The 25,743-nt window shown below is 33.7% G+C and overlaps 1 protein-coding gene and 1 pseudogene across 1 annotated transcript in view; both read left to right on the forward strand.

The window, feature by feature from the left end:
- BRIP1 (BRCA1 interacting helicase 1) overlaps nucleotides 1–25,743 on the forward strand; it is a 184,281-nt gene that overhangs the window by 65,855 nt on the left and 92,683 nt on the right. Inside the window, exons 11-14 of the mRNA XM_055325293.1 lie at nucleotides 5,013–5,167; nucleotides 8,431–8,596; nucleotides 8,714–8,854; nucleotides 12,681–12,842. Coding sequence (XP_055181268.1) covers nucleotides 5,013–5,167; nucleotides 8,431–8,596; nucleotides 8,714–8,854; nucleotides 12,681–12,842 — 624 coding nt within the window. The remainder of the gene's footprint in view (nucleotides 1–5,012; nucleotides 5,168–8,430; nucleotides 8,597–8,713; nucleotides 8,855–12,680; nucleotides 12,843–25,743) is intronic.
- On the forward strand, nucleotides 4,135–4,467 carry LOC129508969 (60S ribosomal protein L35a-like; annotated as a pseudogene).

Consider the following 25,743-nt stretch of genomic DNA (forward strand, 5'->3'; position numbering starts at 1 on the left):
CGTTACTATTGATTTGTAATAAGTCTTGAAGTTGGGTAGTATCAGTTCTCTGATTTTGATCAGTATATTGTGTTGGTTATTTTGGTTTGTTTCTTTCCAAATAAACTTTAGACTCAGTTTGTCAATCCACCAAGTAACTTTCTGGAATTTTGATTGAGATTGTCTTGAATCTATAGATCAAAGTAGGAAGAACTAACAATTGAACAATACTGAGTCTTCCTATTTATGAACAGAGTATCTTTCCATTTGTTTGGATCTTTGTTTTCTTTTATCGGAATTTTATAATTTTCCTCATGTACAGACTTAAAGAGGCTTTTGAACTAAAACAGATAGGAACTATGGCTACCATGGTCGCCACTAGAATTCTGAGCATATGAGTATTAAAAATGTATTTTTATCAGATAATACTTAAGATTTTTGCCCTGCATTTTTAAAATGCAATGTGGTATTATAAGTATTGTCCATATCATGGCATCTTTCCATGATTTTTTTGCATAAACTTTGCATTTTAATAGTTCATATCGTTAGCAAAATGGATAAATTGTGAGGTATTCATAGAATACTAGACAGCAATTTAAGAAGTGAACTACCAATCATATAAATGAATCTTAGAGACAATGTTAAGTAAAAGAAACTGGACACAGAAGAGTATAAACTGTATGATTTCATTTTTATGAAATTAAGAAATGAATATTCTTACACTAGTAGAAGTCAGAATAATGGTTACTACTGTGCAGGGGTAAGGAGCAGTTTGGGTTGAGAAAGGGCAAAGGGGAACCATCTGGGATTCAAGGAATATTTTGTATTGTGAGTGTTAGTTACATGGGTGTGTGCATGTTGTGTGTATGTGTGTTTAGTGAGCTGTATATTTAAGACTAGTCATTATATATTATACTTTAATAAAAAATGTACAAATAAATATATCTCAAAGAAAAAACTTGGGAAATACAAAGGCACAAAGGAAAAAAAACTCATAAAGATGATCATTATTAACTTTTGGATTTTTATCCACCCATCTTATTCTATGCATATATTTATTTGACATAGATTTCTGATATGATGCATGTTCTTTATAGTCTCTTTTCATTTAACAGTATATTAGGAGTACTGTTTTTTTATTTTAAAAATTTTTTAAATTTAAATTCAGTTAATTAACATATATTATTAGTTTCAGAGGTAGAGGTCAGTGATTCATCAGTCTTATGTAATACCCAGGGCTGTTATTTTTTAAAGATTTATTTCAGAAAGACGGAGAAAGTGCATGTGTGAGATGATAGGGAGGAACAGAGGGAAAGAGAGAGAGAATCTCAAGCAGATTCCCCACTGAGCACAGGTCCATCTCAGGACCCTGAAATCATAACCTGAGCTAAAATCAAGAGTGGGATGTTTAGCTGACCCAGATGCCCTTATGAATACTATTTTAATATTCTTTCACATGATCTTTATTTTTATTTTAAAAATATTTATTTATTTGAGAGAGAGCAGGGGTAAGGGGGAAGAGCAGAGGGAGAAAAAAATCTTAAGCAGACTGCAGTGAGCATGGAACCCACACAGAGCTCCATCTCATGACCCTGAGATCATGGCCTGAACTGAAACCAAGAGTTTGGAGGCCTGACTGAGTCTCTCAGGCACCCCTTTCATGTGATTTTTTAATTGCAGTGTAGCACTTTTGTGAGTGCAGATATTCTAAATTACTTGCTTAATTTGGCATTTGAAATATAAGTTGTTGCCAGCTTTCCCAGAATAAGAAAAGATTCTGTTATGAACATCCTTGAAAATATATCTCTGTATATGTTGCTATTTCCTTTATGTATTATAAATACTCATTCTTTGTTGCTTATTGCATTGTATGTTAGTCTTGTGTCTATGTTTTATTTATGGAGCATTTTTCTAGAAGTTTTTTATTTTAAGGCATTCAAATGTATCAGTGTTTTTTTATGAATTATATTTGAGTTTAAGTAGTCTTTCCTTATCTTGTACTATATTTTCTAAAAGTGGTTCTTTTTTTTTTTTTAAATAAAATCAGCCTAGAATTCATTTTTGTTTATATTGTGAGGTTGGGAATCCATTTTATTTCCTATAAGTATAATTTTGGCATCATTTACTAAGTTGTTCATCCATTTATCTCTGATTTGTAATGACACTTCTGCCACATATCTAATTTTCATTTATTTGTGAATTAATTTCTGGACTTTGTTCTATGATTCTGTTTATCTAAACTGTCATATTTGGGACACCTCGGCTCAATGGTTGACTGCCTTCTGCTTGGGTAGGGAGCCTGCTTCTCTCTCTGCCTACTCTCTCTGTTCATGTCTCTTCCTGTCTCTCTGTGTCTCTCATGAATAAATAAATAAAATCTTAAAAAAATAAAAATAAACTGTCATATTGGTTAATTACTCTAGCATTAGAAGTATGCTGATACCTGGTAGGGCAGATCTCCTCACTTTGTTCTTTTCCTTTGAGGATGATCTTGCTGAATTTTAAAATTAACTTGTAAATTTTCATGACAAATTCTGTTGGAATTTTGGTTGGAATTTCACCGAATTTATGGGTTAATTTAGAGTGTTGATATATTTATAATATGGGAGTTTTCCTATTCACAAATAAGATGTATAGAGTTCTTCACTTATTATGTCATATATGTCAATAAAATTTTATTTTATTTTTAAAAGTCTTAGGAGTTTTAGATTTATTTCTAAGTAAGTTAAAATTTGTTTCTTTTTCAAATGCTAAAATTACATTTTCTAATTATTACTGCTGTATAAATGTGGTAGTTGATTTTTATTTATTTATCTTGTAGCCAGCCAACCACTTTGCTAAACTATCTTATACTACCTGGTTTGTCTATGGATTCTCAAATTTTCTATGTAATTATACTGTCTGTAAGTAGTAACTTTATTCTCTTTCCTTCCAACTCTGTCACATTTTCTTTCTTTCTTTGTTAGCTTAAACTTCCAGTACATTGTTTATCACAGGAAGTGAAACAGATATCCTGGTCTTATTGCTACCCAAAAGAGACTATATTACCAGTGTTACGTCATTTAGGAATATGTCTACTGCATTGTTTTAAAATTCTTTGTTTTATTTTTTATTAACAGCTTGATTGAGGTATAATTCACATGCCATGAAATCTACCCTTTTAAAATATACAATTCAGTAGTTTTTAATATAGTTACAGAATTATGCAACTGTCACTGCTATCTATCTAACTTTAGAACATTTGTTAAAACTTATGAGCCACATGCAATAAATGAGCTAATTAGTATACATTTTGTATTTAGCATTTATTATTTCCTTTTTTCATTTAAAAATTTTTGCTTGTCATACAGTCATATTATTCTCATCATTGGAATAGTACCTGGAAGTAATTCAGGCATTTAGATGGCATATCAACTCTTTTAAGCTCTTTGGAAAAACTGTTTGGTACATTTTAGTCCTCTTTTACTGTTTTGTTTTGGTTTTGATTTTGTTTTTAAATTAGCTCTATACCCAACATGGGGCCTGAACTCACATTCTTTTTTTTTTTTTTTAATTTTTATATATTTATGATAGTCACACACAGAGAGAGAGAGAGAGAGGCAGAGACATAGGCAGAGGGAGAAGCAGGATCCATACACCAGGAGCCCGACGTGGGATTCGATCCCGGGTCTCCAGGATCGCGCCCTGGGCCAAAGGCAGGCGCCAAATCGCTGCGCCACCCAGGGATCCCCTGAACTCACATTCTTGAGATCAAAGTTTGCATGGCCTACCAACTGAGCCAGCCAGGTGTACCTAGTTCATTACTTTTGAAGGGCACTTTGTAATAATACCCTGATTGCCTGAAGAAGTAATGAACCTCCTAAATATATAAGTTATTGTTAAAATGTCTTTGACTCTGAAGAGAATTTGGGAATATATGGGAATTTATTTATTTATTTATTGGTTTGTTTGTTGAAAAGGTTGATTTAGGCATAAACACTAGGAAAAAGTAAATGAAAGTGTTACTAAAGAAAGGAAATATGATCAGTATACTATATATGGGTTAGCTATAAAGGTGTATAATATATATAATCACAATTTTGTTAAAAATAAATATTGACTTAATTTTGGAGCCTGTGGAGGCCTGCTGGGAACAGAACTCCTAAAGTGACAATTATGTCTGGAAGGCTGTGGTCCAAGGCCATTTTTGTTGGCTATAAGCGGGGTCTCCGGGACCAGAGGGAGCACACAGCTCTTCTTAAAATTGAAGGTGTTTATGCTTGAGATGAAACTGACTTCTGACTAAGCAAGACATATGCTTATGTGTACAAAACAAAGAACAACACAGTGACTCCTGGTGGCAAACCAAACAAAACCAGAGTAATCTGGGAAAAAGTAACTTGTGTTCATGGAAACAGTGGCATGGTTTGTCCTAAATTCTGAAGCAAACTTCCTGCTAAAGCCATTGGCCACAGAATCCATGTAATGCTGTACTCCTCAAGGACTTAAACTTGCTGAAAAGTAAATAAATAAGGGTGTAGGTCTGTTCTCTTGTAAAAAAAATGAATAAAATACTGAATAAAAAATTATGATATAACTATTGTGAGAATGGTAAGTAAAATGTATATTTGGTGGTATAAGAGACTTAAAGATGTACTTTTCTGTAGGATACCAATTGAGGGAATATGTAGGAATTTATTTTATTTTTATTTTTATTTTTTAAGATTTTACTTATTTATTTATAGAGACACACAAAGAGAGAGAGGCAGACACACAGGCAGAGGGAGAAGCAGGCTCCATGCAGGGAGCCCGACGTGGGACTAGGTCCCAGGTCTCCAGGATCACGCCCTGGGCTGCAGACGGCACTAAACCGCTGCGCCACCGGGGCTGCCCTATGTAGGAATTTAAAACATACTTTTAGCACTTGTTTATTAGCAATGTTTCCCTAAAATTTCAATGTATCTTTCATTTGGGTTATATTATAGTTTTAAGAAGTTTGTATTTCTCTTCTTATCGTTTCCTTCTGTGTACTTAATAATGGTAATTTCTTACAGGGACACTTTTCTGCTGTCCTTCAAAAAGAAGAAAAAGTCTTACCAATTCATGGTAAAGAAGAGACAAGAGAAGTGCCGATTATTAGTGCTTCAACTCAGATAATGCTCAAAGGACTTTTTATGGTGTTTGACTATCTTTTTAGGCAAAATAGCAGGTTAGTAAATATATATGATTTGTATTTTTCCTCTTAAAAATATTAGTTTTATTGGGTGCCAGGATGTGTTTACTCTATATTTTGTGTGAGTACTTAGGTTCGTTGTAAAGAAGTGGGTATAAGTATTATTCTTATTGACACAGATTTGGATCAATCGAAATTAGTCTTTATTAATGAAAATGAGTATTGAAATAAAAAAATAAATGTATTTTAAATACATTTTTAAAGTTACTGCAGTATTAAATTTATAGTTGTGTATGATTAAACTTAAACATTTAGGTTTTAAGGATAGTTTTAGATATGTTTCTCCCAGTGTCAGATGTGTCTTCTTATTGCATAAAGCCTCTATTTATTAAAATGTGGAAAATGAGAAACAACTCCCTTCACTCTACCCCTTATTAAATTATAGTACTGGGATGCCTGGGTTGCTCAGTGGTTGAGCATCTGCCTTTGGCTCAGGTCGTGATCCTGGGGTCCTGGGATTGAGTCCCACATCAGACTCCCCGCAGGGAGCCTGCTTTTCCCTCTCCCTATGTCTCTGCCTCTCTCTGTGTTTCTCATGAATAAATACATTAAAAATCTAAAAAAATAAAATAAATTATAGTACTATCTGGTTCGAATTTTTTTATGATAAAATATACATAACAGAATTTACTATTTTAACTCTTTTAAGTGTACCTTTTAGTAGCATTAAGTATATTCACATTGTTGTGCAACCATCACCACTGTCCATTTCCAGAACTTCTTCAGGAACTCTATGCCAATGAAACAATATTTACCATTTCCCTCTTCCCACAACCTCTAGTAACCTCCATTCTTTCAGCTCCCTGGATTTGCCCCTTTTAGGTATCTCTTATAAAGTGAAACTATATAATATTTCTTCTTTTGCATCTGGCTTATTTAACTTAGTATAATGTTTTTTTTTTAATTATTTATTTATTTATGATAGTCACACAGACAGAGAGAGAGAGAGAGAGGCAGAGACATAGGCAGAGGGAGAAGCAGGCTCCATGCACCGGGAGCCCGACGTGGGACTCGATCCCGGGTCTCCAGGATCGCGCCCTGGGCCAAAGGCAGGCGCTAAACCGCTGCGCCACCCAGGGATCCCAGTATAATGTTTTTAAGGTTCATCCAAGTCGTACCATATATCAGAATGCCATTCTTTTTTTTTATGGCTGAATATTCAGATTCCACTGTATGTATATACCATAGTTTGTTTATACCTTTTATGTTGATGGACATTTGGATTATTTTCACCATTAGTCTATTGTGAATAGTGCTATAGTGAACATTGATATACAAGTATCTGTTTGAGTCCCTGCTTTTAATTCTTCCAGGTACGTACCTGGAATTTCAGATCACACGGTCATTCTGTATTTAACTTTTTGAGAAATCAACATGTTATTTTCCATAGCAACTGTATATTTTAGATTCCCTTAGTTATGCACAACATTTATAGTTGCTCAGTGTCCTTGCCAATACTCGTTTCTGGCTTTTGTTTGTTTTGTTTTTTAAAGATTTTATTTATTCATTCATGAGAGACACAGAGAGATAGGCAGAGGAAAGAGCAGGCTCCTTGCAGGGAGCCTGATGCAGGACTCGATCCCAGGACCCTGGGATTACACCCTGAGCCAAAGGCAGATGCTTAACCACTGAGCCATCCAGGTGCCGCTGTTTCTGGCTTTTTGATAATAGCCATCCTAATGAGTATAAAGTGGTATCTGCTTTTGAACTATACCAAGTTTCAATTTATTCCACCCTCCACTAACGGCTAATTGAGCATCTTTTCACATTTTTATTGTCCATTTGCATTTCCTCATTGAAGTAATGTCTATTCACGTCCTATGCCCATTTTTGAATTGAGTTTTTTGTTGTTGTTGAGTTATAAAAGTTACCTGTATATTCTCCATATTAATCCCATATCGGGTATACGTTTTACAAGTATTTTTCATTCCGAGGGTTGTCTTCTCACTCTCTGATAGTGTCAGATGCACAAAAGTTTTTTAATCTTGGTGACGTCCAGTTTATTTTTTCTTTTGTTGCTTGTGCGTTTGGTATATACAGGAAATATTGCCAGATCTGGTATCATTAAGATTTTCCCCTGTGTTTTCTTCTAAATGTTTTTAGCTCCCAGTACTGTCATAAAACTCACTCCACACATTGTAGGGTTTGTGACTTGAACTTTGAGATCTGATCTCTCTAGGGGTGAGATTAACTGTCAGTATTATTGTGAGGAGATTGTAGAGAATAGTACATTTTATTCTGTTTCAGCTGAAGTTTGCATAGCTCTTTTGTGCAAAACCTCTTATTGAGAGAAGTTATAAGTTGCATGGGATCACAGAGATCAGTACCTTTATTAAAAGTTAATGGAGTCTGAGACCCATATTTTATTTTATTTTATTTTTTTTGAGACCCATATTTTAAAGGAACTTAAAAATCTTGTAACTCGTTTATTTTCTCATATAATAAAAATGTATAATCTACTGTTTAGTTTCTTTAAGGATAACTTACCTGTTTTGTAGCTGATAGCATAAAACAGAGCAAAGAACTCTAGACTAGGAGTTAGGAGACCTGGATTTTAATTCTGGCTCTGCCATGATTTATGTATTTTTAGAACATAGGGATGGGAAATAGTAAGGGATAGATGTTTATGTGATATCTAATCTCTGAAAGAGGAAGTTGGTTGTAAGATTTAATGGCTCATTTTCTATCAGAAATACTGAATTTAGGGGATCCCTGGGTGGCTCAGCGGTTTAGCGCCTACCTTTGGCCGAGGGCATGATCCTGGAGTCCCGGGATCGAGTCCCACATCAGGCTCCCTGCATGGAGCCTGCTTCTCCCTCTGCCTGTGTCTCTGTGTCTCTCATGAATAAATAAATAAAATCTTAAAAAAAAATACTGAATTTAATTTGTGTTGGGGTTGTTGATGGGGAAAATGTTATCTTTGGGAAAACACTAGGAGTCTCAATTTGGTTTTTCTTTTTTAACATTATTTATTTATTAGAGAGAGAGAGTGCACAATCAAGGGAAATAATAGAGAGAGGGAGATGCAGACTCCCTGCTGGACAGGGAGCCTGATGTGGAGCTCAATCCCAGGACCCTTGGATCGTGACCTGAGCCAAAGGCAGATGCTTTAACTGACTGAGCTACCCAGGTGCTCCTCGATTTAGTTTTAAGTTAATCAGTTTTTATATTGTGTGTAGCTGGGGCATTATATAAGTTTCATATAATTGCCATTAATTTACCATTTTGTTTTCATTCAGATTTGCAGATGATTATAAAGTTGCTATTCAACAGACTTATTCTTGGATAAATCAGACTGATACTTCAGATAAAAATGGATTCTTTGCTCCAGCAAAAAATAAAAAACATTTAAGACAGAAAACTGCAGTTCATGTGTTAAACTTTTGGTGCTTAAATCCAGCTGTGGTAAGCCGGTCATGTTGTAAATGAAGATTCTGTCATCTTGCTCAATACCAGCAATTAAATAAATATGTTTAACTCTTATAAAGATGAGTTTATGTTTCTAATATTGTTTCCTTTTAGGCCTTTTCAGATATTAATGGCAAAGTTTTGACAATTGTTTTGACATCTGGAACATTATCACCAATGAAATCCTTTTCATCAGAACTTGGTGTTACATTTACTATCCAACTGGAGGCTAATCATGTCATTAATAACTCACAGGTTAGTATGTTCTTTGGAGGCTTTCAGTCTTTTTTACCTCAATATAATTTTATATAAAGAAAACTGAAAGTACCTGAAATACTAACAGATCCTGCTAGAAAATTCAACAGTTTAGCTTTAGAATAAAAGAAAAATCTGCCAGCTATTTGGTAGTGTCAACAAAAGGAAATACTGATTTGTTTAGCTCAATGAGTAAAAATATACACTTTAGATGCTAAAATTATATTGCAGTTTCTTAACTTAAATATGTTTTAGGTTTTTAAAAATAATTAAAGGGAAAGCAAAAATTTTAATGTCTTTACTTGGTTCCTATTGCATAATTATTTGTTCATGTGCTTCTCTTTTCCAACAGACAGTGGTATATCCTTATTCTTTTTATGTCCCCATTCTTCCACTGTACTTTGATACCTGGTATTAGTGTTCAGCATATGTTGAATATCTGAAACGAACTAAAAGTACTCTTATGAGTCCTATAACTTAAGATTTTAATGTTTTTATAACAATACCACATAAATATTATTTAATTTCCTAGGAATATTTGAATTGTCATTTGTCAATCTACCTTCTGCTACTTTTTTATGACGTAATTCAAACCAGCTAGCTACATACTTGGCATCACCTGTGTGCCTAACACAATGCTAGTTCTTTATAAAGGTTTTTTTTTTTTTTCTTTAAAAAATGAGAGAGAGGGAGAAGGAGAGAGCAAGCATGATTGGGGGAAGAGCAGAGGGAGAGGGACAAACTGACTCCCTGCTGAGCACTGAGCTTGATGTGGGGCTTGATTCTAGGACCTCGAGATCATGGACCTGAGCTGAAGTTAGATGCCCAACTGACTGAGCCACCCAGGCACCCCATACAGCTGTTGTTTTCAACCAAAGTGTATTTGTGGGGACATTTTTGGTTTTCACAATCACTTGGGAGGAACTACTCATATTTAGTAGGTAGAGGCCTTGAACATGAAGCTCCTATGTAACTAAGAATTGTGCTTTCTATAATGCCAGAATGCTCCTGTTTAGAGACATTGCTATAAATAGTAGTGAGGTAAAAAGTTATGTTGCACAGTTTTTTAAAGTCTTTGTTTAAATTCCAGTTAGTTAATACAGTGTCATTTTAGTTTCAGGTATACAGTTTAGTGGTTCAGCACTTGCATACAACACCCAGTGCTATTATGTTCCATAGTTTTAAGTTTCCTTTTTTTAGAGGTTCAAAAATATAGGAAGTTATTAATAAATTTAACATGTTTTCTCATAAGAATGTTGTTATAGATTCTATGTTCTCACTCTAGTATACAAAAGCCCATGTAACCTGTAATGTCAGTGGATTATAATAGTACAAATGCTAATTGTTCAGTTGAATTCTATTATATTTCCCCCAATTTTTAAAAATTTATTTTTTATGGTGAAGTGTTTTATTACCTTTTTAACATCTGTAGCCATGTTTTTCTTATTCCTATCTGATATTGCCAATTCGTATTCTCTGGATCTATGGTTTTGGTTTTTTAATCAGTGTCAGTGTAAGTCTATCACTTCAATAATCTTTTTAAAGAGTAAACTCTTGCCTTTTTTGAGTATTTTTGTTATATAAAAGTATTTTTATTTTTGTTATATAAAAATATTTTTATTTTTATTTTCTTTAGAGAGGGAGGGGAGTAGAGCAGAGGGAGAAGAAAGAGAATCTCAAGCAGGACCCACACTCAGTGCAAAGCCAGATGTGGGGCTCTCTCTTACAACTCTGAGATCATGACCTGAACTGAAATCAAGAGTCAGATACTTAACTGAGCCACCCAAGCACCCCTCATTTTTATTTTAATAAAAATAATGAAACATGTACAACATAAAATTTACCATCTTAACCAGTTTTAAAGGTATAGTTCAATCCTATTAAGTATATTTCATTGTTGTACACCCACTTTCTAGAACTTTTTCATCTTGCAGAACTGAAATTCTTTTCCCATTTAATAAGTCTCCGTTTCCCCCTCTTCTCAGCCCTTGGTAACTACCATCTACTTTCTATTTTTATGAATTTGATACTCTATATACTTCATTTAAGTGGAACCACAGGTATTTTTATTTATGAGTAGCTTGTTTCATTTAGTATGATGTTTTCAGGGTCCATCCATGTTGTAACCTGAGTCAGAATTTCCTTCCTTTTAAGGGTGGATGATAATCCATTGTATGTATTTATGTACCACATTTTGGTTGTCCATTCATTTGTTGATGCCCCCAACTTCTTATCTTAAGCAATTATAAACTTTAGAAAGGTACAAAAAATAGTATTAATATAGTGAACATCTTTATACCCTTCATTTAGATTCATCAGTTGTTAACATTTTGCAGGTGTATATGTGAGAGACAGAAGAGGAATATTGCAAATGTTAACAGTTACATCATACAAATATATATGTATAATGCACATTTTTTGGGATAAACTATGAGAAAGTAATTTGCATACATCTTGACACTTTTCCCTTAATTAGTTTAGCATGTCTCTAAAGAACAATTACATAAGGGGCACCTGGGTGGTTCACCTTGGTTAAGCATCCAACTCTTGATTTTGGCTCAGGTCATGATCTCAGGGTCATGAGATTGAGCCCCACGTAGGCCTCCACTCTTGGGATTGGATTCCTTCTTTCCTTCTCCCTCTGCCTGTCTCCCTCTTTCAAATAAATAAAATATTTTTTAAAAAAGGATAAGATGTAATCCTACATAACCACGATACCATGATCATATCCAAGAAATTTAGTATTGGTATATTAGTGTCTATATTTCTCCAGTTATTTCCAAAATGTCATTATACCTATTTATTCTTGATCCAGGATCCAATCAAGAATTATATATTGCACTTTTATATATCTAGTCTTTAATACTGTTTTTTGCCCTTTTTTTTCTTTTTTTGGTCTTTCATGACATTTTTTATAGAATTTAAGTCAGCGTTTATCTTGAGGAATGTTTTATGGTCTGGATTTTATCTGATTGTTTCCTCTTGATAAGATTCATGTTAAACAGTTGGGTAACAATACTGTATAGGTAATATTCTTACTTCTTATTGCCTCATGTCAGGAAACACTTAATATCAGTTTGTCTTTACTAGTTAATCATTTACTTAAAAGTTGATGAAACCAACTGGTGTCCATCAGCTATCATCTTGCAAAATGTACCTCAATCTCCTGCATCATTTGAAAATATAGGACTATTATATTCTTAAACAATCTGAGGTCTTTCTTCTCTTTAGATTACAAATAAAGTTTTTTCTGTCTCTTAGTCAAGTTAAGTATACTAAAGTTACATCTGTATAAATGTAGAGGAAATAACTGTAAAATTGGTGGGTCTGATTTTTTTTTTAGGATTGTAGATCTTTGAGCCTCAGTGAATTTGTAAATTTGTTAAGTATATTCATGTTGAATATACTTAGCTCTTGTCATAGTTGAGTCTTAGAGACTTATCTACAGCAGATCATACAAGCCTTCATTTCTAAGAGTTTGGAATCACTTCTAATTTACTCATTTCGTTTGTTCACATCCCACAAAATTTTGCTACTGTGTTTAGTTTTGCAAAGCTGTTGAGGAAATAGATAGGTAAAACTCTTTATGGTTTTATCATAAGTTGTCAGTGATAAAATTAAAAGTAAAATTTAAAGTTAAATTTTTATAAATTAGATTTATATATAATTAATGATAATAGAGAAACACCAACAGTTTAAAAATAAATTTCCTCTAAACGTGTTGCTTGATCTTTTCTTGACATACATAACTAAATGCTCTCAACTAAATGCTAATTTGCCTGCCCTGGTGTAGGCATGACTCTAATATGACATATTTATATTCTAGGTTTGGGTGGGCACCATTGGGTCAGGCCCCAAGGGTCGGAATCTCTGTGCTACCTTCCAGCACACAGAAACATTTGAATTCCAGGATGAAGTGGGAGCACTTTTGTTATCTGTGTGTCAGACTGTGAGCCAAGGAATTTTGTGTTTCTTGCCATCTTACAAGGTACAGGAATATTTATTGTTTCTTTTGCCTTTAAAAAAAAAATCACGTGGGATTACCGTGATAAACTTCCAGAGTTCAGAAGCAACAAAAGAATTATGCCTTCCTAAGCATCATACATTGTTTTACTTATTTATTGTTTAAGATATTGGTTATTCTGTTTTACTTGAAACTCTAAGAGACTAAAAGTCTTCAAGTGGTGTTAGTTATATAGGATTGTTTATGTGTATGTTATTTTTATTCTTAGGGACAACTGGATTTTTTCACAGTTGAAGGAAAAAAGTGCATTCTCTACTTTCATAAATTATACTTCTGAATGTTTCATTAATCTGAATCTAAAGTCAGACTTCCTTTGTTACTTATCTTTTTTACTTCATGTATTTGGCTAGATATTTTTCTTGTTCTTTAACCTCTCTGGTTTTTAATAATATTTTCTTGTGTAAAATTGAATTATATGCTATATGTTAGTCCTAATATTCAAAGCATTAAAACTACATATAATTCCTGAGAGTAAAATCATACTTTATCAAAATCCAAGCTAAATTCCAATGTAGAGAAGTGGTATTCCCCTTTCTTTTCTCATAGGAAATTATATATGTAAGGATAGTAGCATACATAAGTAATATATTTGAGTGGCAATACTGATAACTTTTTGGCTCTCCTATTGTCTTTTCATTTATATACATACTGCTATGTCTGAATGTGACCTCCAGAATTTCATATGTTGAAATCCTAACCCCTAAAGATGGTGATAGTAGGAATGGGGTCTTTGGGAGGTGCTTAAGTCATGAGGTTAGAATTCCTATGAATAGGATTAGTGTTTGTAAAAGAGGACCTGAGAGAAACCTTGCCCCTTCTCCCATGTGAGGACAGAGAAAAAAGATGCCAACTATGAACCAGAAAGAGGGCCCTCACCAAATGTGACCATGTCGGTGCCTTGATCTTGGATTTTCCAGCCTCCCGGACTGTACTCAATAAATTTCTTATGTTTAAAAGCTATCCAACTTGAGGTATTTTGTTATAGCAGCCTGAAGGGGACACATACTTTGTTAGCCAGGGACAGTAAATTAGTCGTCCTGTAGATAAATTGAAGGAATTGCTTTCAGAAGAAATTTAAACAGGCTTTTTTTTTTTTCAAGAACATCTAAAAATAAAATGGACATAAACATCTTAAAAATTCTTAATAGAAAGCAATACTTATCCCAGAGTCTGAAAATTTACACCAAACAGGTATGTTAAGGAAAACTAATAATTAAAATTAGAGCTAAAGAAAAGTAAAATCTCAATCACAATCCCAGAAGTGAGCTGGAAATGCCCAGTTGTGTAAATGAACAATTTCATATTCTGCTAGGCTTCAAATACATGGTAAGAATGATTCTTTATATGCCAGGAAGCAGTTTGGTATGGATTTTTTTGTTTCTGTTTTTTGTATATAGAGAGGAAAACCAAATCTAATATAAAGTTATTAAAATAGACGATAATATAATTGTCATTGAAAAAGTTACAGTGAAAAAGAAAACAGACTATTTGTTGAATAATGAACCATATCGTCTGGTTTTCAAATAACATAATTTTTGTTAACCAGTCTCAGTAGTTTAAAAATATATTCTATGGGCAGCCCTGGTGGCTCAGCGGTTTAGCACCACCTTCCGCCCACGGCGTGATCCTGGAGACCTGGGATCGAGTCCCATGTAGGGCTCCCTGCGTGATGTCTGCTCCTCCCTCTGCCTGTATCTCTGCCTCTCTCTCTCTGTCTGCCATGAATAAATAAATAAAATCTTTAAAAATAATAATAATAATAAATTAAAATATATTCTAAATTCTTAGTATATTTACTTGCTAGAAGAAAAGTAACTACTCTAAATATAAATGGAATGTTACCTCCTAAATTTAATTTTTGGAATAGATTTAGCACAGTATTTTTTTTTTTGAGCACAGTATTTTTATAGTTACTGAAGTTGATTGATTATTGTGTAACTACGGAGACTAACATTTAAATATACTTTTTAGCAGTTTTATAAATTGGTATAACGAATGGATTATTTTTCTGCTTCTACCTTTTCAACTAAAAAAGAATGGGAAGATACAGAAAATAAGCTTTCAAAAGTATTTTGTTTCTGTTTTAGTTTATTTCTTTTATTAAATAGTGGAATTGATAGTTCCAGGGATTTTGCTTCTTTATTATTGTCTATACTATATTTATCTTTTTCATTGATTTGTATAGACTTTTAATACATTGCATGGATATTAATTCTCTATAGAACATGTCAAAAAAGTTTCCCAGTTTTTCATTTTTGAAATATTATAATTTCTTTTTTTAAGCTTTAGAAATTAATTTGTTATCAAAGTAATTCTTATACATAATTAATAAAAAATGATGATAATAAAAAACAACCTCACTTCTACTTTTCAGTTCTATACCTCCGAGGTTTCTCAAATCTCTGATCTATTCCTCTGATATTTATTGCTATTTCTTTTTTTAAAATTAATGAAACGTGCATAACATAAAATGTATCATTTTAAGTGTAGTTTAATGCCATTAAATATATTTGCAATTTGTGCAATGATAAACACTGTCCGTTTCTACAAATTTTGCACCATCTCAAACAAATTCTCTATGAAATAGTAGCTCCCCCAAGTCCCTAGCTGCAGTCTCTCGTGATCTCTATTCTACTCTGTAAGAAGTTGTCTGTTCTAGGTACTTCATATAAATGGAATCATACAAATTTGTCCTTTTGTATCTGGCTTATTTCTCTTAATGTTTTTAAGGTTCTTCCATGTCATACCATGTATCAGAATTTTATTTTTTATAGCTGAATAATCCATTTTATGTATGAGCCACATTTTGTTTATCCATTATCTATCAGTGGTCACTTGAGTTGTTTCCACCTTTTGGCTGTTGTAATGCTGCTGTGAACATTGGTATACAGATACCTGTTTGAGCCCTTGCTTTCAATTCTTTGGGATATATCTAGAGATGGTATTGCTATATTGTATTATAATTCTGTATAACTCTGAGGAACCAACATGCTGTTTTCCACACCAGCTATACAGTTTTAGCTGTAGAAAACAGCATTGAGCAATGCCAGAGTGGCTCAGTGGACAAGCGTCTGCCTTTGGCTCAGGGTGTGATCCTGGGGTCCTAGCATCGGATCCCGCATAGGGCTCCCTATGGGGAGCTTGCTTCTCCCTCTGCCTGTGTCTCTACCTCTCTCTCTGTATCTCTCATGAGTAAATAAAAAAAAAAAATCTTTAGAAAACAGCACTGCATAAAGATTTCCATTTTTCTACATCCTTGCCAACCTTTGTTATTTTCTGGTTTTTGGATAATAGCCATCTTAATGGATATGAAGTGGTGTCTCCTTGTGGTTTTGATTTGCATCTCCCTAATGACTAGTGATGTTTTTTGTGCTTATTTGCCATTTGTCTATCTTTGGAGAAATGTCTATTCAAGTCCTTTCCTCATATTTGAATCAGGTTTTTGTCATTTTTATTGTTGAGTTATAGGAGTTTTAAAATATATTCTAGATATTAATCCCTTGTCAGATATATGCTTTATAAATATTATCTCCCATTCTTTGAGTTTTCTTTTCACTCTGTTAGTGTTCTTTGATGCATAAAAATTTTAGACTGAAATTTTGATCAAGTTAATCGTCAGGGCACCTGGGTGGCTCAGTGGTTGAGCATCTTCTCAGGGCATGATCCCAGGGTCCTGGGATTGAGCCCCACATCAGGCTCCCCATGGGGAGCCTACTTCTCCCTCTGCCTATATCTCTACCTCTCTCTGTGTCTCTCATAAATAAATAAAATACTTTTTAAAAAAATTTGTCTATTTTTTCTTTTGTTACCTCTACTTTTGGTGTCATGACCAAGAAATTATTGCTAAATCTAATGTCATGAAGATTTCCCCCTATGTTTTCTCTAGGGGTTTAATAGTTTAGCTGTTAAATTTAAATCTTTTAGGCATTTTGAGATAATTTTTTAAAGATATTATTTATTTATTTTAGAGAGTAGGAGAGCAGGGGGAGGAGCAGAGAGAGCATCACTAGCAGACTTTGTGCTGAGATGGACACAGGGCTTGATCCCATGACCTTGAGATCATGACCTGGGCTGAAATCAAGAGCTGGATGCTCAACCAACTGAGACACCCAGGCACCTCAAGATAATTTTTGCGTATAGTGTAAGGTATGGGCCCATTTTTTTTTTTTTTTTTTGCATATGGATACCAAATTTTCCCAGCATCATTTGTTGAGAAGATTCTCTTCATTGAGTGCTATTGGTACCCTTGTTGAAAACCCATTAACCACATATGCAAGGACTTGCAAGTGGATTTCCTGTTCTGTTTCCTTGGTCTATAAATCTATCCTTATGCCATTACTGTTTCAATTACTCCAGCTTTACAGTAAGTTTTAAAGTTAGCAAGTGTAGATCCTCTAATTTTTTTTTTCAAGATTACGTTATCTATTTGGAGTTTCAGGATTCCTTATGCATTTCTGGATGGAGTTTTTCTTTTTCTGCAAAAGAACGATGTTGGGATTTTGATAGGGATTGCATTGAATCTATATTTTGTTTTGGTAGTATTACTAATAATATTAATTCTTCCAATCCATGAACATGGGATGTCTTTCCATTTATTTATGTCTTCTTTAATTGTTTTCAGCAATGTTTAGTAGTTTCAGTGTACAATTCTTTAACCTTCTTGGTTAAATTTATTTCTTAGTATTTTTTTATGCGGTTGCAAATGGATTGTTTTCTTAACTTCCTTTTCCAATTGCTCATTGATGCTGTATGGAAAGGGACTAATTTTTCTGTATTGATTTTGTATCCTGCAACTTTTCTGAATCTATTTGCTTTCTATTTTGTCGGGGGGGGGGTGGAATCTTTTGTTCTCTATTTATAAGATCACATCTACAAACAGATCATTTTAGTTTTTCCTTTCTAGTTTGGATGTCTTTTATTTCCTTTTCTTGCCTGATTATTCTGGCTAGAACTGTAGTATGTTGAATAGAAGTGGTGTAAACTGACATCTCTGACTTATTCCATTGAGTGTGATGTTACCTGTGGATATTTCATATATTGCTTTACTATGTTTTTTGTTTGCTTTTTTTTTTTTTTTGCTTTACTATGTTGAAGAGATTACCTTCAACTCCTAGTTTATTGACTATTTTTGTTTGTTTGTTTGATACTTTTTTGCATCAATTGAAAATCATGTGGTTTCTTGTCCTTCATTCTATTAATGCTGTGTCTTACATTGATTGATTTTCATATATTGAACCACTCTTTTTTAATTTTGGGAATAATCCCCCGTGGTCATGGTTTATAATCCTTTTAGTATGCTGCTGAATTTGGTTTGCTTATATTTGTTGAAGATTCTTGGATCAATATGTGTAAGAGATATTGTCTCTAGTTTCTTTTGCCTCCATCTTTGTCTTTGCTCTTAGGATACTAGACTCATAGAACAAGTTAATAAATATTCTCTACTCTTCAGTTTTTTGGAAGAGTTTGAGTAGGAGTGGTGTTAATTTGTCTTTAAATTATTTGTAAAATTCGCCAGTGATGTCACTGGGCTCAGAGATTTTCTATGTTGGAAGGCTTTTGATTACGGATTCAATCTCCTTACAAACTTTAAGTCTATTCACATTTTCTATTCCTTCATGATTCAGTATTTGTAGGTTGTATGTTTCTTTAAATTTGCCCTTTTTATCTAGGTTATCGAGTTTGGTGGCATACAATTGTTTATAATATTTTTCATAATCCTTATTTCTGTATAATTGGTAGTGACATCTCTTCTTTCTTTTGTGTTTAGTAATTTGAGTCTCCCTCACACATACCCAAAGTCAAAGTAGCCCAACGTTTCTTAATTTTATTAATTTTTTCAAATAACCAACTTTGGTTTTACTGATTTCCTCTACTGTTTTCTAGTCTCTATGTATTCTTTTTTTTTTTTTTTTTTTAAGGATTTTAAAAGAGGCAGAGAGAGGCAGAGTACACAGGCAGAGAGAGAGAGAAGCAGGCTCCATGCAGGGATCCTGACATGGGACTCGATCCTGGGTCTCCAGGATCATGCCCTGGGCTGAAGGTGGCACTAAAGCCACCTGGGCTGCCCACATTTGTGAGTTTTCTAGTTTTCTTTCTTTTATTGATTTCTAGTTTTATTCTATTGTGATCAGAAAAGATATTTTATATGATTACAGTCTTTTTAAATCTAGTAAGTCTTGTGTTGTGCACTTACGTGGTGTCTTTGGGAGAATGTTCTGTGTCCATTTTGGAATGTGTATTCTCTGTTGTGATTGAAATTCTGTGCATGCTAGAATTATAGTTAGATTCAACTAGATTATAGTGCTGTTCCAATTCTTTATTTCCTTTCTTAGCTCTATCCAATTCCTATTCATTATTGGAAGTGGGCTTTTGATGTCTCCAATATTATATACTTGTCAGTTTCTTTTTTTAAATTATTTTTTAAAGATTTTATTTATTTATTCATGAAAGAGAGAGAGAAGCAGCAACATAGGCGGAGGGAGAAGCAGGCTCCCTGTAGGATACTGATGCTGACTTGATCCCCGGACCCCAGAGTCATACCCTGAGCCAAAGGCAGACACTCAGTGGCTCAGCCACCCAGACATCCCTAATTGTCAGTTTCTCCCTTCAATTCTGCCATCGTTTGCCTAATAAATTTTGGGATTACAATTTGGGTGCATATGTTTATAATTGTTATGTATGTTTTTCATGAAATGACCTTTTTTTTAAAATTTTTTTTTATTATTTATTTATGATAGTCATACAGAGAGAGAGAGAGAGGCAGAGACACAGGCAGAGGGAGAAGCAGGCTCCATGCACCGGGAGCCCGACGTGGGATTCGATCCTGGGTCTCCAGGATCGCGCCCTGGGCCAAAGGCAGGCACCAAACTGCTGCGCCACCCAGGGATCCCCGAAATGACCTTTTTATCATCAATATATAGTATCCTTTGACCCTTGTAATAGTTTTTGACTGAAAGTCTATTTTGTCTGATATTAGTTATGGCACCCTACCTCTCTTTTTGTTACCATTTGTGTGGAATAGCTTTTCCATCCTTTCACTTTCAACCTTAATGTCTTTAGATCTAAAATGAATCTCTTATAGTCAATATATAGTTGGACCATCTTTTTAAATCAATTCTGCCATTTATTTATTTTCTGTGTGTTTTAAACTTTCATGTTCCACATTTTCTCCATCACCACCCTTTTTATTGTTCAGTTGATTTTTTGTAGTTATACATTTTGCTTTATTTTGTTTTGTGTATGTTTATAGATACTTTCTTTGTGCTTACTATGGGGATTACTTATTAGCATCCTAAAGTTGTGAGATCTGATTAGAATTGATAACAATTTAACTTCATTTATGTACAAAACCGCACATATAAACAGTCCCATCTCTTCTTTGTGTTATTGGTATCATAGATTACTTCTTTATACATGTGTGTCCAACAAAGATTTATAATAATTTTTTATGCATTTGCCTTTTAAATTCTTTAGAAAATTAACATAGAGTTACAAACCAAAATTATAACAATAATGGCTTTATCTTTTTTCATGTTTTTACTTTTACTGGAGATCTTTGTATCATTATACCATTTTAAGTTACTATTTTATGTTCATTCATTTCAAAAGAAGTCCTCATCTCAGCTTTTCTCAGAGGGAGGTCTACTGTAATAAACTCCACTTTTGTTTATCTGGATCTGTCATAATATTTTTGAAGGACAGTATTGTCAGATATAGTACCTCTTGGCTGATAGTTTTTTCTTTAACAGAGGCCACTGCTTTCTGGCCTCTTAGGTTTTTGTTCTTTATCTTTGGCAGTTTAATTACAAAGTATCTTTGAGTCACTTTGGATTAATTCTGATTGAACTCATTACGTTTCATGGATTTGTATATTCATTTCTTCCATCACAACTGGGAAAAATTTAGCCATTATTTCCTAAATATTTGAATTGAGATATAAGGGAAATATATCGCGATTTATATAGTAGAGGTGAAGTTAGAGGGAATTTATAGCTTTTACTGCTTATTAGAAAAAAAGAAAGTTCTTAAAATCATAATCCACATTTCTGAGGAAAAAACCACCAACAAACTAAATAGAGGAAATAAAATAATGAAGAACAAAAATCAATAAAATAGAAAACCAAGAATAATAGAAATGAATTAAACGGAGAGCTGTACTCATTATTAAAATGTATTAATAAAGTTAATAGAATCTGGCAAAGCTGGTCAGGATAAAAAGGGAAGGCAAGATTACCAGTATTAGGAATTAAGTGGGAATATCATCATAGATTTCATTGAATTGAAAAGATAATAAAGGAATATTTTCAACAACTTTATGCCAAGCAGTTAAACAACTTATATGAAATGGATAGATTCCTTCAAAGACACAGATTACCAAAACTGACTCAACAAGAATTAGATAATTCAAATTAATAAATCTGTTGAACAAATTGGAGTATGTATTAAAACCAGAAAGAAAATTGTAGACTCAGGTATTTTTATTGATTAATTCTATCAAGAAAAAGTACCAATACTACCCAAACTCAGAAGGAAAGAGGAACACTTCCTATGTCATTAGGCAAGTATAACTCTGATTACAAGATATTACAAGAAAATAAAACTGTAGACCAACACAGGCCAAAAAAATAACTGGTAAATATAATCCCTTCATATAAAAAGGATCATACATCAAGACCAAGTGAGATTCATCCTAGGAAGCTAATAATACTTTTGTCTTCAAAAATTCACCAGTATAATTAAATTCTTAAATAGAATAATTTAGAAAAACATGTTCATCTAAAAAGTTACAGATAAAGCATTTTGCAAAATTTAATGCCAATTCATAATATAACCCTCTAGTAAATAAAGAACAATCTGATAAAGGAGAATCTGTGAAAAACTTAGAGCTAACATCCTGCTTAATGTTCTAAGACTGAATGCTTTTTGCTCACTTTTAGGAACAAGGCACAGATGTCTGTTTTCTAGTCTATTATAAACATTGTACTGTATATACTACAGTGAGACAAAAACAAATAAAATTACAAAGATTTCAAAAGAATAAGTAAAATTGGTTTTGCTCAGACAATATGATTATGTACTTTTTCGCTAACGAATTAAAAAAAAACTACTAGAATTAATAACTGAATGTAGCAAGTTCTCAGTTTAGAGACAGTCAGTGTAAGTGCCCCTCATCTTGGGTTTGAACTGCACAGGCCCACTTACATGTCAATTTTTTTAAAAGCACAGTGCTGTACTATAAATATATTTTCTTTTCCTCATGATTTTCTCTTTTTGAATTAATTTTTAAATATTTTTTAAAAAGATTCTATGTATTTATTCATGAGATACACAGAGAGGCAGAGACATAGGCAGAGGGAGAGGCAGGCTCCCCATGGAGAGCCTGATGTGGGGCTCAATTCCAGGACCCCAGGATCACGCCCTGAGCCAAAGGCAGACAATCAACCTCTGAGCCACCCAGGTGCCCCTTCTCTTTTTAATTTAAAAAAAAAAAATTTTTTTTTAAGATTTTTAATTTAAAGCACAAGCTGGAGGGGTAGAGGGAAATAGAATCAACCAACTGCATCACCCATGTCTCCCTCTTCCTTTTGATTTTCTTAATAATAATTTTTTTTCTTTAGGTTGCTTTATTATAAGAATAGTATATAATACACTTAACATACAAAAAATGTGTTAATTGACTATTCATATTATTGGTAAGTCTTGTATTCAACAACAGGCTATTAATAGTTTTGGGGGAGTCAGAAGTTATATGTGGCTTTTTGACTAAGCAGGTGTGTTGGTGCCCCTAACCCCTGTGTGGTTCTAGGGTCAACTGTATACATATACAGACTGTATGTCTGTTTATTGGAAAATAAAATTTAAAACAGTTCAGATAACACTAAAAATCAAATAACACTAAAAATTAGATGCACTAAAAAGTACAAGACATTGCTGAGAGAAATTAAAGCCGGTATATATAAAATCTATACCAGTAGATACTATGTTCATGAGTTGGATCTCAGTATTATTATCTATTATCCTGAAATTCATCTGTACATTCAAGCTAATCTTAGTAAATATTTCAATAGGCCTTTTTTTTAAGACATTGACATGATTCTATAATTCATACAAAAGTGCGAATTATTTAAAAATTTAGGAAAATAAGTAAAAACAAAGTTGGAATTCTTAAATAACTGGTTTCAAGATTTCCTGTGAAGCTACAGAAATATTGGGCATAGGGATAGACATATATTCTCAATAAAACAGAGTAGAGTCCAGAAATAGATTCACATGTCAGTTGGTTTTTGACAAAGATAATTTATTGGACAAGTGGAAGTCTCTTCAGGAAATGGAACACATATATATCCATATGGATAAAATGAACACTGACACTTTATAACCTTATCCAAAAATTTCAAAGTTCATCATATACCTAAACATAAAAGCTAAAACATTAAAACTAAAATCACCTCTTTAAGGACCTTATTTTTAAATATAGTCATATTCTGAGATACTGGAGATTAGGACTACCACATATAAATTTTGAGTGAGAAAAACTCAGTCTATAATGGCACAAAGGAACTTTCAGGAAAATGTAAATGTTTCATATTTTAATTATGGTGGGAGTTTCTAGGGTACATGCATTTGTTAAAACTCATTGAACTATTCACTTAAAATGAATGCATTTTGTTATATGTAAATTATAATCAGTAAAATTGTTTTTTTAAACAACAAAACATCAGAAAAATAAAATTTTTCATCACAAATTAGATGAAAATGTATTAAAATGTTTATCTGGAAAGGATAATATAAAATCTTTTTATATGGAAATATGGTATGTCTTTATTATGTGATGATTTTTATCCTTCAGGAAAACAAGGTGGTCAAACCAACAATATAACAGTTCCCTTAATACTTTCCCTTTAACAAAAGTGCATAAGTGGATATATTCTGCCTTTCATTAGGTCAGCTGATATGGCAATATAAATAGCTCCATGATATCCAATGAGTAGCTTCTGATAAAATCTGTTCCAGTATAGTTCAAATTCAGGGTTTTGTTTTGTTTTGTTTAGAGATTTTATTTATTTATTTGAGAAAGAGAGCACGAGTCGGGGGAGAAGTAGAGGGAAAAGCAGATTCAGCACTGAGCAGGGAGCCCCAAGCAGGGCTGCATCCCAGGACCCTGAGACCATGACCTGAACTGAAGGCAGACACTTAACTGACTGAGCCACCCAGATGCCCCTCAAATTCAATTTTAAAATGAATGTTTAGAATTTTTGTTTATACAAGTTGACATGCCATGAATTTTTAGGTAATCAATCTTATGTGATAATTTACATTTCCTACAAGCTTCTACTTCACCTTTATGAAGTCTAGAATATTTAATAATTATATATAAGAGGTAGGCAGAAATTCAGCTAAAGCAAATTATTAGCCAGAAAAAAAAATTAAAAAGGAGAAGGATGTTTAAAGATTTAAAAATGGCAAGCCAAATAATGAAATTCTGTTTCTAATTAATGAATAATAGGTATATTGATGATCACTTTAAGATCAGGATGTTCTTAACATCTAATATTAGATACCATTTCTTTTTTTTTAATAAATTAATTTTTATTGGTGTTCAATTTACCAACATACAGAATAACACCCAGTGCTCATCCCGTCAAGTGTCCCCCTCAGTGCCCGTCACCCATTCACCCCCACCCCCCGGCCTCCTCCCCTTCCACCACCCCTAGTTCGTTTCCCAGAGTTAGGAGTCTTTATGTTCTGTCTCCCTTGCTGATATTTCCCACACATTTCTTCTCCCTTCCCTTATATTCCCTTTCACTATTATTTATATTCCCCAAATGAATGAGAACATACACGGTTTGTCCTTCTCCGATTGACTTACTTCACTCAGCATAATACCCTCCAGTTGCATCCACGTTGAAGCAAATGGTGGGTATTTGTCGTTTCTAATGGCTGAGGAATATTCCATTGTATACATAGACCACATCTTCTTTATCCATTCATCTTTCGATGGACACCGAGGCTCCTTCCACAGTTTGGCTATTGTGGACATGGCTGCTAGAAACATCGGGGTGCAGGTGTCCCGGCGTTTCATTGCATCTGAATCTTTGGGGTAAATCCCTAACAGTGCAATTGCTGGGTCGTAGGGCAGGTCTATTTTTAACTCTTTGAGGAACCTCCACACAGTTTTCCAGAGTGGCTGCACCAGTTCACATTCCCACCAACAGTGTAAGAGTGTTCCCTTTTCTCCGCATCCTCTCCAACATTTGTTGTTTCCTGCCTTGTTAATTTTCCCCATTCTCACTGGTGTGAGGTGGTATCTCATTGTGGTTTTGATTTGTATTTCCCTGATGGCAAGTGATGCAGAGCATTTTCTCATGTGCATGTTGGCCATGTCTGTGTCTTCCTCTGTGAGATTTCTCTTCATGTCTTTTGCCCATTTCATGATTGGATTGCTTGTTTCTTTGCTGTTGAGTTTAATAAGTTCTTTATAGATTTTGGAAACTAGCCCTTTATCTGATATGTCATTTGCAAATATCTTCTCCCATTCTGTAGGTTGTCTTTTAGTTTTGTTGACTGTATCCTTTGCTGTGCAAAAGCTTCTTATCTTGATGAAGTCCCAATAGTTCATTTTTGCTTTTGTTTCTTTTGCTTTCCTGGATGTATGTTGCAAGAAGTTACTGTGGCCAAGTTCAAAAAGGGTGTTGCCTGTGTTCTCCTCTAGGATTTTGATGGAATCTTGTCTCACATTTAGATCTCTGATCCATTTTGAGTTTATCTTTGTGTATGGTGAAAGAGAGTGGTCTAGTTTCATTCTTCTGCATGTGGATGTCCAATTTTCCCAGCACCATTTATTGAAGAGACTGTATTTCTTCCA

Source organism: Nyctereutes procyonoides, unplaced genomic scaffold (assembly GCF_905146905.1).
Source record: "Nyctereutes procyonoides isolate TBG_1078 unplaced genomic scaffold, NYPRO_anot_genome, whole genome shotgun sequence".
Taxonomy (NCBI): Eukaryota; Metazoa; Chordata; class Mammalia; order Carnivora; family Canidae; genus Nyctereutes; species Nyctereutes procyonoides.